This window comes from Vulpes lagopus, chromosome 9 (genome assembly GCF_018345385.1).
Source record: "Vulpes lagopus strain Blue_001 chromosome 9, ASM1834538v1, whole genome shotgun sequence".
NCBI lineage: Eukaryota > Metazoa > Chordata > Mammalia > Carnivora > Canidae > Vulpes > Vulpes lagopus.
The window spans coordinates 64,532,071-64,544,443 of record NC_054832.1 but is presented as its reverse complement, the minus strand read 5'-3'; the positions used below and the strand labels follow the sequence as shown (position 1 = coordinate 64,544,443).

Here is a 12,373-nt window from a genome sequence, read left to right as displayed (position 1 = left end):
CATGTAGGGGAGAGGGGTATGTGTGTAACATGTTAGTTCTTAGATTGCCAATGTCATGAAGATTGGGTCTTCTCTGAATACAGCTATGGGGTAGAGGGTAGGAAATAATCTAAGGTGAGAAATAAAAATGACCACACCTTCAGAATCTTAATTTTCTGTAGATGATAAAAAAAAGTAAATATAAAAGTCATGCTAGTTTATGTCCCTGTCATTGACATATAACTATATCTTTCATGGAGTGGACAAATAACGTCTAGTTTTCTGTGTATCTGTCATTTGATGAGATTATGTTTAATGATTTTACAAATTTCTTAGGAGGTAACCCATCCCAAATCCTGTATCTGACTGGCTGGTTCTTAGTTTTTGAGATGTCACCGCCCAGTTTTCATGCCTTTGTGCTGATTTCACGACAACTTCGGCAGAGGTCTCCACCTGTGGACTTTGTGGGCAATGTAGCTTCACCAAAAACCAGCCCTGGTTTGGCACCTGCTCTCAAAGTGGATGCAATTACCTGTAGAAACAAAACCTCAGGGGGGAAACCCTGAATTAGAGAATTATATTCTATGCTCGGTCTCCATAGGAAACCAGGCTGAGATACTATTTATGGTTCCTAGAATCTTGACATTCTGGGTATACCGATTGCGCTGGGTTCGAGCTGTGCTATCCAAATGAGAATTGGATTTGATCAATAAGATCAATTTGGGATTTTAGAAAAGAGGTTTGGGGAGCCCATTTAGAATGTCAAAACAAGTAATTGTGGCCAAGAGTTTGACCTTTTTGCTCTATCAGATGTTTTAGAAGCAAACTTCATTTTAGGCATCTGCTGTCTGTCTGCCCAGGCTACCATCTAGTGAGGGACAAGCCCAGCAGAGAAGAGGGGGCATGTGAAGGTTCCCAGATGGAGGGGCGCTGGCAGCGCTGACCCTCCCTTACTGCCTGCAGAGGGGTGGGATGCGCTAAACCACATGCTAAATCAGGCAGTGCACAGAGAGCTCCGTTTTCAAACCCAAAGGGAACTAAAACCGACTGCTTTTTCTTCTTCTTCCTCTTCTTCTTCTTCTTTTTTTTTTACTTTTGAATGTATCTGTCCCGATTAAGGGGGAGGTGGTGCCCACTGGCTCTCAGCAGACCACAGAGTCTGAAACTCCAGTCCCTGCAGCAACGGACACTGCGGATCCCTTGTTTTACCCTAGTTGGTATAAAGGCCAAACCCGGAAAACCACCACCAACCCACCTTCCACCCCAGGGAGCGAAGGTCTGGGACACATAGGGCCTCCTGGTTCTGAGGATTCGAATGTGCAGAAGGCAGAAGTGCCGGAAGCTGCAGCCAGTGAGAGGGCAGCAGTGAGTGGTAAGGAAACTAGTTCACCTGCAGCTACTTCTCAGGTTAGTGTTGATGCTCTTGTGTCTGAATGCTCCCCCGTGCCACCTAGCGTCCTGCTGGGACCACAGCAACAAAGAAGGGCTTCCGAAGGGGCAGAAAGGAACCATGGCTTGGGAAAAAAAACACAGAAAACAACTCATCCCGCAATTTGGGCTGGGTTTGTTTTTTGTTTTTTGTTTTTGTTTTTTTTTTACTTTTTAAGGCTGGGAAAACAAAAAAAGGAAACACAGGGACTTCACGCTACCCATATGTGGTGACCTCACACCTGGCTTCCCAGGGAAGGGGTACCAGCAAGCCTGGCCCTGAAGCATGCAGTTGAAAGCTGCTTTGTCTGCGGTGACTGGCTGCTGCCCCAGGCTCCCCCTTGCAAAGGCCACCTGCCCTTGCTTAGCCGTTTTTGTGTCCTCCTTGGGCTTCCAAAGACTAATCACCTGCTTCTGTGTCATTCCCAGCAACCCTGAAGGAACACATTTGAATTGAGTTCTAAGTCTGCTCTGGAAAATAACCTTTGATTGATTCATGGATTCTGGGAGTGTGCTGGCTATGGCTAGAAAAAGATAGTCTTGGCTTGATTAAACCAGCTCTTCCTAAACATGTGCTGCTGGGAGCAGAAAAACACAGGTTTTCCTACACTGGGATTTTTTTTTAAGGGCCACTTAATACTTCTTTTTTCCTTTTTATAATGTACTTTGAAGGCCATATCTTTTTCCCACAATGGGTTAGATGTGTGCATGGCTCAAAGATTCCATAGAAGAAATATTCTATCATTTCTTCACAAGGAAGAATGCTCATGGTTACTCCATACCTATGAACATTCTTAAATGATGTGTGGATACAAGTGTTGTCCAGACAAGGAATGTCAAAGAAATATTCCCTGGTTCCGTGCTCCTGGGTCACCAGGTGGTTACGAACAACAAATACATTTTTCAAAAATCAGAAAATTACTTATTGTCTTGACTGTATCTGCTCAAGTGAACCTTAATTTCATGAGGTAATAAAAGGAAGTTATTTTTGGAAAACTGAAAGTAACATGCTTTTGTGTCATATACTTATTTTCACAAGTGAAAAATGACAAAAATAATGTGAGGAAACATTTTGAGGTAGTTTTTAGGTTAAAAAATATAGTGTAAAGTTTTCTAGAAAATTTACAGGAACTTTTATTTCTGGAAAGTTAATTGGATTTCTTACATATTTAGTGGAAGTTGAGTCTGGAGGAGCTGTTTCTTGAAAACAGTGGTGCAATAAATACCCCATAATAGGAGCATTTCACAGGGCTCCAAACCAAAACGCAAAATCCATCTAAATGATGTTGAAAAATATTATTTGTGATAATATCAGTGAAGCTTTCTTCTTGTTTTCTCACAGGAGTTAGCAATCTGCCTAGCACTTTTGGCTTTTCTTATACTTCACTACATCTGGCGTCAGATTCAGTGCTTGATTTTTACTTTAATGGGTAGGAAATATTTTCTTTTCCCTTAACTAACATCTCATGTAGTTTCTTCCATAATGTTCCTACTCTGTAGGCTCAGAGATAAATTCCTACTCAACTTTGAGGTTCAGCCATTTAAAAAGAACCAAGTTCTAGATAATATTCATGGCTTCAAGCTCCCTATGATGCAATCACCTCAAGGTGCCTTCCTGAGGAGAATTGCTCCATTATCTAATCCTGCATGGAGGGGAATCCTGACTCAGAACAGTGACTCAGTGGGCAATTATTCAGTAATCCAGGAAGAGTGGACCCTCTAAAACGGCCATTAGGGGAGGCCAGTTTCAAAATGTGTCAGTAATGCTGTGAGGATTCAGTGCTCTTAACGTAGAGGGAGGACCAGCAAAGGACTAGTTCAGGAATATATAGGGTTTTCCTAGATTAAGTAGGTACATTTCATTTGCTTACGCCAGAGGGACCCAGGATGTGGCCAGATGACTCCTGTGAAAGATACCCAGGCAATTCTTGCACTGGTGGGCAGGTGGGCCAGGTGACTTCTCAGTTCTCTTTGAGTCCATCAGACTCTACAGTCTTTCCTGAGAGAGAAGATCTCTGAGAGAAAGGTAACCCAGGTGCAGCAACATCAAGGAGATTGTAGCCAGGTGAGATCTGAATAAATAAAAAGCAGGAAGATCAATGTTCATCTAACCAGACATAATGAATAAGAACCAAAGAAAAGTCATAAAGGCAACAGCCTTTATTTTTGAGACACCTTTCTCATAGCCAAGCCTTTACTTAAATACTGTTATAAGATTTGTTTAGGAGCTGGCATCTTAGTCCTTAAATACCCCTTTGAAGATTATCAGTTTAATAATATCTAAAGATTTAAACCTCATGTCCGTTTGAGTAAATGACCCTGCTGAACCTGAGGCCCAGCTCCCTATGCCTGTAGCTCAGAAGCAATTCAGGGTGACTGGTGCTGAAAGGCCTCAGCTATTTCTGGCTCATTGACTTTTTCATGAGTTGACATTGACTCTTCTGGAAGCTCCCATCATAGTTCCTTTCTGCCTCATTAGCTGTCTGTTCAGCAATGACAGTAGGATCTCCATGGGTCCCTGTCATGTCTGTAACTATGTGTGAGTAGGATTCTCCCCCAATGTCTAATAGTCAGCCAGAAAACCTGTGTACCCTAGAATGTTCCTAGTGTCCTTATAGTCTGCTTATTATTTGTGGTGAAGAGCAGTGGGCAGAAGTATTGGCCATGGGCTCAGTGGGGCAAATGGGAGAGAGAGAGAGAGAGAGAGAGAGAGAACTCCATATTTTATGGGAATATCCTGAGTAACCGTGGATCTGAATAATTGTCTGAAGAGTTCAGTTTACATTCTGAGAATTCAGGTTTTGGGGTTTGTTGCCAGATATTCTTGTAATGCTTCTCTGAGGCTGCAGGGGGAGAGTCATGCTTCTTGTCTGCCATCCACTGAGTCCATGTCACCTACCCTGACATTCACATGCCTGTCTGCTAAGATAAGGGTGAGGCCTATGGGAGTGCATTGGAGTAGGGTGATTGGCATTCACTATTGCAAAGAATATGGACAGATCAATAGAGACCTCACCATAGTATCAGATTCCTGGCCTCTGTAAATTTTTTGCAGGCCTGCTTTACTTTCACCACCTCAGAACCCAACTCACTAGGTTAATATTTGTCTAGTGCAAAGTTAGCTTATTGGAATTTCATACTTTATCATTAGTCTTTCCCTGAACATTTAGGATGTGATACAGAAGTTCTCCTTTATTTCCAGGTGGTCTTACCTCTCTTTACTACATGTTAGGGAATAAGGTTGCCTTAGAATCTCAAGCATCTCAGGCTCATATACTGATCTGTGAACTCACTAAAGTCACCTTCAAACTTTTAAGAAGGCAAATGTTCTGTTTCCAGGTGCTTTCTTCACAGCTATTTATACAGTGATACCTGCCCTTGCCTTTGCTGCCTGTCATTTCTGATTCCATACAATCTCCACTTTCTCCTGTACCTTCTCTCTTCACCTAATTACATAGGCAGATTATGAGTTAGAAACCGATCACGGCAAAAACCAGACATCAGCAGTCTCCACCAGTGGTGAACTTTTGGTAGTGGTGCTTTTTGTTAGATCAGAGAAGCTTTGTTGCCTTCCCCACCTTCATTCTTGAATAAATAAATAAATAAATAAATAAATAAATAAATAAATAAATAAATTTCTCAACAAGTTTTGTCTTCAGCCTTGTGGCAAAACTGAATCCCATAGACGAGACTCTTCTGCAGGATGCACTTTGAATCCTGTAACATCCTATTTCTCCCAGAAAACCCCTGGACATGAACTGGTCTTTAGCTGCAAAATTCCCTCTAAGTTTCTACCTTTCTAGGCCATACCTGCTGGATGCTCAGTCAAGGCAAAGAGAATTTGGGGAAAATAGCATTTGATCTACTTCATACGTTAACTTTTAAATTAATTTGAAAAAGTGACATAGTCAATATTAGAGGACAGGGCAATAATAAAGTGGGAAGAGGGCAGATCAGCTGCCCTTGGACAGCAGTCTCTGTGAGCCTCATCTCCTGGGCATGTCTTCTTGAGGCCGTTTCTGGGCCCAGTCTGCTTCCCTCCTTTGCCCTTTCTCTTCCTATACAACTTACATGCAAACTATACCTGGGTGTTGAGACAAGGACAACTCCCACTACCCACACCTATGGACAATTGAGTATTTTATTGAAATACATGTGGCATATTTTCCAGGGGTGGGAGCAGCAACAATGAAAGACCTTCCCTATTCCCCTTCCTCCCTTCCTAATGAAGTTTACTGGCCTGGTGTGGAAGAATTTATCCAATCTGTTTAATGAGAGCTGCTCAGGGAACAGAGATTTCCAGAGAAATGTCTTCCTATATGGTGGATTAAGTTGGCAGCTGCTCTGGCTGATACTTGAGCTGGACTATGGCAGCTGCCTCAAGGTCAGAGGACCTTCCATCCCCCGCTCCACATCCTAATGAGAGTCAATTGCTTTGGAGATAGGGACTTTGACATTAAAATCTCTGCAATTTCTGCCTCTATAAAGAACCAGAATTCATATATTTCACCAGAGTATGAAGTTGTGGTCACCAGAGTATGAAGTTGTGGTTATAAGAGAACCTAAAAAGTTTTACTATATCATAGCTATTTTTTTTTTTAAAGAACAGGATAGCTCCTTTTCACATTCCATTCTTCAAGCCTGAAAATAGATAAGTTGGGTAGAAACCCTACTAAGTCTTAGGCACTGGAAGGATCCATGAAATCAGTAAAAAGGACTTAGGTTCCTGTCCTGTTGCTTCTCTACACCAACTCTGGGCATTTATTTTCTTTGAGCCTCCATTTTCTCACTGGGACAATGAAGCAACTACTCAAAGAAAAGGTCTATCTATTTACACAGTGGAGAGTGAAAAACTTTATACTAAGAATTTTATAATTGTTTCAGGATGTTTTCATTGGGAGGGTTACAGACTCCGGCCTGACATAAGCCACACTTAGGGACAGTAGTAACAGGTTCTCAGTGAAATAGACAGTCCAACGCATTTCTCAAAATATATGTCTTGCCTTGAAGCTCTTCCATAAATGTCCATTTCCCAAATTCTTCCAAATCTCTTCCTTCAGCTGAATATTTACACAGATGTGATGGCCACTTTTGATGCCATGAACTCCAAAAAATCCATGATGGCTCAACTCTAAAGTCTACCTAAAGACACTGAGAGACATCACTGCCCAGTAGAGCAAATTCTTAGAATGTACATAGTAGAGGTAATCACAGAATACTAGATGAAGAGATGAACGATATGTGGCTTGAAAATCTACCTGTTTTAAGTGTTATAGTTCAGTTTTGGCAAATAGCCAAATATGTAGCCACTACCACAATTAAGATGTAGAATATTTCCATCCCTCTACAAAGTGTCCTCATGTACCTTTGCAGTTAATTCCCTCCCTGCATCCCAGTGGGTATTGTCTCAATCTTTCACAGGTTAGCCATTCTAATGGATGTGTATGCTATGTCATTTAATTTGCATTTCCCCAATGACTAATGATGTTTAGCATCTTTTCATGTGCCTCTACGTCATTTTCATATTTTCTTTGATGAAGTATCTGTTCACATTTGCCCACTTTCTTTGGGTTGTTTATCTTATTAGAAAGTTGTGAAAGTTCTTAACGTTATTTTGGATAAAACCCCCTTATCAGACATGTTTTGCAAATATTTTCTCCCAGTTTGTGGCTTGCTTTTACATGTTCTTAAGTGTATTTTGAAGAGCAAACATTTTTAGTTTTGATGAAGTTCGATTTGTCATTTTTTCCTTTATGCTTTGTGTTTTTTGTGTCTTAAGAAATCTTTGCTCAACTCAAAAACCACAAGGATTTTCTCTCATTTTCTTCTAGAATTTTTGTAGTTTCAGCTCTTAAATTAGCTCTAAGATCATTTTAGGTTAATTTTTGTATTGTGAGATAAAGATCGAGGATGTTTCTTGACTGTTTATTTTCTTTTTAAAAATATTTTATTTATTTATTCGTGAGAGACACACAGAGAGAGGCAGAGACATAGGCAGAAGGAGAAGGAGGCTCCCGGTGGGCAGCCCGATGTGGGACTTGATCCCAGGGACTCCGGAATCACGCCCTGAGCCAAAGACAGACGCTCAACCGCTGAGCCACCCAGGCATCCCTGTTTATTTTCTATATAGATATTCGTTTGTTTCAACACTACTTGTGAAAAAGGCTATCCTTTCCCTCAGTCCTTGATGACTTTGTAGAAATTCAAGTAACCATATATGTTCAGGTCTACTTGAAGGCTCTACTTTGAACCATTGATCTGTGTTTGTCCCTCTGCCAATACCACACTGTCTTGATTATTATAGCTTTATAAAAGTCCCTATATTAGGTAATGTAAGCCCTCCACTTTATTTGTTTTGTCTTTATTGTTTTTTTTTTCTCTCTCTATTTTCTATTTTATTCATCTTTGCTCTTTATTATTTTCACCCTTATGCTTACTTTGGGTTTAATTTTGTCTCCGCTTTCTAGTTTCTTAGGGTGAAAACAAATTATTGATTTGAAATATTTCATTTTCTAATGTAAGCATTTAATGCTATACATTTTCTTCTAATCATTGCTTCAGCTACATCCCACAAGATTTGATATGTTGTATTTTCATTTTCATTTAATTCAGAATATTTTCTAATTTACCTCAGGATTTGTTCTTTGATCCAGGAGTTATTTAGATAAGTAGTGTTTATTTTCTAGATATTTGTAGATTTTCCAGATATCCTTCTGTTTGATATCTGGTTTGATTCTATTGTGTAGAGAGAATACTCTTTATAGGAATCTTAATCCTTTTAAATTTAAAATTTGTTTTATGGCCCAGAATATGTTCAACTTTGCTGAAGATTCATTTGAAAACATTGTACTTTCTGTTGTTGTTGGGTGAGTGTTCTATAAATGTTAATTAGGTCAGTTAATTGATAGTGTTGTTCAAATCTATGATATTCTTACTGATTTTCTGTTGACTTGTTTTATCAATTGCTGAGAGAGGAAGTTTGAGATCTCTGATTATAACTGTGAGTTGGTGTATCTATCCTTGCAATTCTATCACTTTTGCCTCATGCATTTGAAACTCTGTTTAGGTGCATTCATATTTAGCATTATTTTATTGTCTTGAAGAATTTATCCCAAGATAAGTGGTAAACAAAACAAAATTCTTTTCTCTTTTGTGTATGGCTGCCTGCTTTACTGGGTGTAAGGAAGGTCCTCATACACATATACTATCTTTTAAGGTAGCTTAGCAAAGTTAGAAGGCAGGTGGGGAGAGCCTGGAGAAGAAAGGTGCTAACAATCCTTAAGGCGTTCCAAGTGTCTGGCAATGGGGCAGGCCTGACCCAAATCCAATGAGCCTGACTCCCCTTTCTCCTCCAGCAATGTACAGGGCCAAGTATATGAAGACTGAGATAGCTGACATATCTAATGCTTTTAAGTGACTAGGCTGAACTTTATGATTCAATGACTAGTTGTCACTGGCCTGTGGTGCCCTATTTTTAGTTCTGATGTAAATTGCTTTATAAGCTAATGTCTCTGTATATTTTCATGACACACTTATGCCCTAATTTACTCCTTGTCTTATCTAAACCAGAGGCCACCTTATCATGGGCCAGGGATTTCCAGCACCAAGCTAGCTTGCTTGTTTGCTTGCTTTCTTACTTTCTATTTTTTTCTTTTTCTTTTCTTTCTTTCTTTTTATACTTTTTTTTTCAATTTATTCTTTAAATTTTATTTAAATTCAATTAATTAACATATAATGTATTACTGGTTTTAGAGGTAGAGGTCAGTGATTCATCAGTCTTATATAACACCCAGTGCTCATTACATCATGTGCCTTCCTTAATGTTTATCACCCAGTTACTGCTTTCCCCTACCCCCTCCCCTCCAGTGACCTTCAGTTTGTTTCCTTTGGTTAAGAGTCTCTTATGGTTTTGTCTTCCTCTCTGATTTCATCTTGTTTTATTTTTCCCTCTCTTCCTAAGGAAAGGAAGGAAGGAAGGAAGGAAGGAAGAAGGAAAGAAGAAAGGAAACCAGTCTATGATTTAACAGGCAGGCACTAGCAGTCTTTTCCCTTTTGAAGGGTTTATTTCCTAGATTCTCAGAAACCAATACATGTGTCCCCAGATCTGAGACCTCATCAAATTTCTCATCATCCCAAGATTCAGTCTCCTAGAAAATATTCATATTTTCCTAAAACAGGATGAATATTAGAAGTTCCAAGGAAAAGCAGCATGTGGAACCCTGGGTCTTCATAGGTGTCACAAACAAAAAGATAAAATTATTTTCATGCAAATGATCTTTGAGACCAAACCATTCATTCTGCTTTCAAGGACAAATATCAATTCTAGTTGCCACTTGAGACTGAGAGGTGAGAGATGTTGGAGGCCAGAGGGCTGGAAAGTTGCTTTTCTGAGTGAGATTAATCTCACGAAGTATTACAGAAGATTTAAAAAAACAAAGCAGGAGACTAAGAACATGATTTCCCATGAGTGTGACTGTAGGTCCCATATTCTTTGAAATGATCTATTCAATTTTCCAAAACAAACTGAAATGAATGAAAATTTAACTATGTTCTCTAAATTTAATTGAGGGATCCAGGGTGTCAATTATTTTCAAACAGAAATCCCTACTGAGAGCAACTGCTTGTGTTTTACAAATTAGGATATTCAAGCTTACAAATCGCTGATTTGCTAGCGCCCTGACTGTGCTGGAATTCAAGCTTGGTAAAAATAGAGACAAAATTGATCAGGGCTCAGGACTGGCCTACATTTACTATGTAGCACTATCCAGGACTTAATAACTCTAGCAATTACAAGAAATTATGATAATAAAATGCAGTTATTTCAGATAGAAAAAGCTGTAGGAGAGAGTAAGGTTTTTCTTAAGTAAGTTTTAATGAGACCATTGCATTAACATTATTAATGCTTTTTCATTTGTATTTTTCAACTGCAATTCTTTTTTTGGCCTTTTTTTTCCTGTTGGGAAAGTGACATCCTAATAACTGTCAATTTGGGGGCTTTTCTAGAAGGATAAAAAATATCTATACTAAAACTGTAGGCTATATTTCTCAGGATCAAATAGCATCCTTGGTAAAGGTTACTTTAATAGAAAGCTAAAATGGATGTATCCATTTCAAAGAGGGAAATATAATATAAATTGTGTGCGAGCAGTATAATGAATTCATTTCCCCTGGCAACCCGTGCCTACAGGCCTACAATTCCATGAAAACAGTAACGCAGGCACCAGGGAGAGCTCTCTCAGAGTTGTTAGACATAGCTAGTCGAGTTTTGCTTCCTGTGTCTTAAAACTGTTTATTATTCTGATTTAACCTAAGACCTTTGTTAGTATTGTACATACTGTGGATGTTTTCTGTGATTGTTTACCTATCTCAGTGAATTCCATGCAATACCTTTTCTCCTACTACAACCCACAAAGCAAAGAATTAATCTACCACCATGTTAATGCATCTGAAAAATCAATGCCGTGTGGCAATGCTGTAACTAATATGTGTACATTGCTTCATCATTTAGAAAGTCTTTTGCAGAGGTTCTCTCATAAACCTCACAACAACTCTGTACAATAGGAATCATTAAAATTACACATTTTATGGTGGAGGATCATAGAGGATGTGTGACTTGCTCAAGGTTACAGAGCAGTGGGAGCTTAGAGTTCAGTGATCCCTTGCCTTCCACTGTGGAGGGTGCATATGCAATATACTATACACCAAGCTTACATCTAGGAAAAGTGAGTGAACCCTTACTTTACCTGGGGTGATGACTGAAGCAGAAATAGTGTGAGCAAGGGCTCCCCTGCTTTGATTCACCACTCTTGACACATTGGCACAGCCTCACAGGACAGTTTCTAGGCCTCCAGTGCTTGCAGGCACGTAGCTGACCTTTGCAATGACAGCACTCCAATCCTTTAGTTAGTTGCACTGCATGCTGCTTGACCAACATGCCTCTTTCTGACTTTCAGAGGTGGAATGTGCCTCTCCCGCAAGTCTCACATGCTCAATAGAACCAGCTTTTGTCTTTGGATTTGTGGTCACTAACTCTCAGCACTCTCATTAGAGTTATTTTGAGCAAGGTCCTCAGCCTTCCTGAGCCTGAGATTTCTCAGCCATAAATTGGGCATAATAATACCGTCAACCTCCCATGGCTCTAGAGAGAACCTTCACAAGACGCAGAAACTCCTGTGTGTGAGGAATTAATAATCCAACTAGCAGTTCTTTGTAATTCAGTACTTCTTTCAGAGGGGTGAGAACGCACACTCTATGCTGAATACACCATCATCAGGTCCATATCTGAGAAGAAGGCTGGCTTTAAGTTTTTGCCAGTCGATGATACCATTTTAGCTTCTTCCTGCTCCCCATACTGACCCCATCAATGCCTAAATACCATGTTTAAAACAAACCAAACACTATACACCATAAATCTTACTCTGGGTTAAGAAAAAGTAGATGGGTTTGATTTCTTCTTGTTTCATAGATCTGAGGAAATGACTCTGGTTCCTGGTCTCCACTTAGCAAAATGAAGCAGTTAGTAACAACAAAGCCCCCAAATCAAATCCCTTTGCCCATTTTTTAAAGGTTTATTTATTTTAGAGAGAGAGAGACAAAGAAAGAGAGGGAGAGAGAGCGAGCTCATGTGAGCAGCCATAGGGAGGAGCAGAGGGAGAGAGATAATCTTAAGCAGACTCCCCACTGAGTGCAAAGCTTGAGGATGCAGGGCTGGATTCCAGGGCCCCAAGATCATGACTGAGCCAAAATTGAGTTGGACACTTAACCAGCTGAGTCACTCAGGCACCCCCTCCCTTCACTCCTTTCTTTACTTAGTGTGTACAGCTGTGGATCCTCCCAAGAAAAAAATGCTTTTTAGTGGGTGTTTTCCTTCTGTAGATCCTTTGGAGAGTACCTCTTTTCTTCTTCCTCTAGCATTCATGGAGAGTGTGCTATATTTACACAGCTCTGTGTTTTCTAAATGCATCTC

General features: G+C 39.9%; 1 protein-coding gene across 5 annotated transcripts in view; it reads left to right on the top strand.

The window, feature by feature from the left end:
• TRIM55 (tripartite motif containing 55) overlaps positions 1-12,373 on the top strand; it is a 43,368-nt gene that overhangs the window by 23,814 nt on the left and 7,181 nt on the right. For 2 of the 5 annotated variants that reach the window (XM_041769111.1, XM_041769110.1), the window contains exon 9: positions 1,099-1,386. The exons of 1 other annotated variant lie outside the window; for it this stretch is intronic. In XM_041769111.1, the coding sequence (XP_041625045.1) occupies positions 1,099-1,386 (288 nt within the window). Of the gene's footprint in view, positions 1-1,098; positions 1,387-2,749; positions 2,838-12,373 lie in introns of all 5 variants that reach the window. 2 more of the 5 variants (XM_041769113.1, XM_041769114.1) reach the window with 2 other exon arrangements.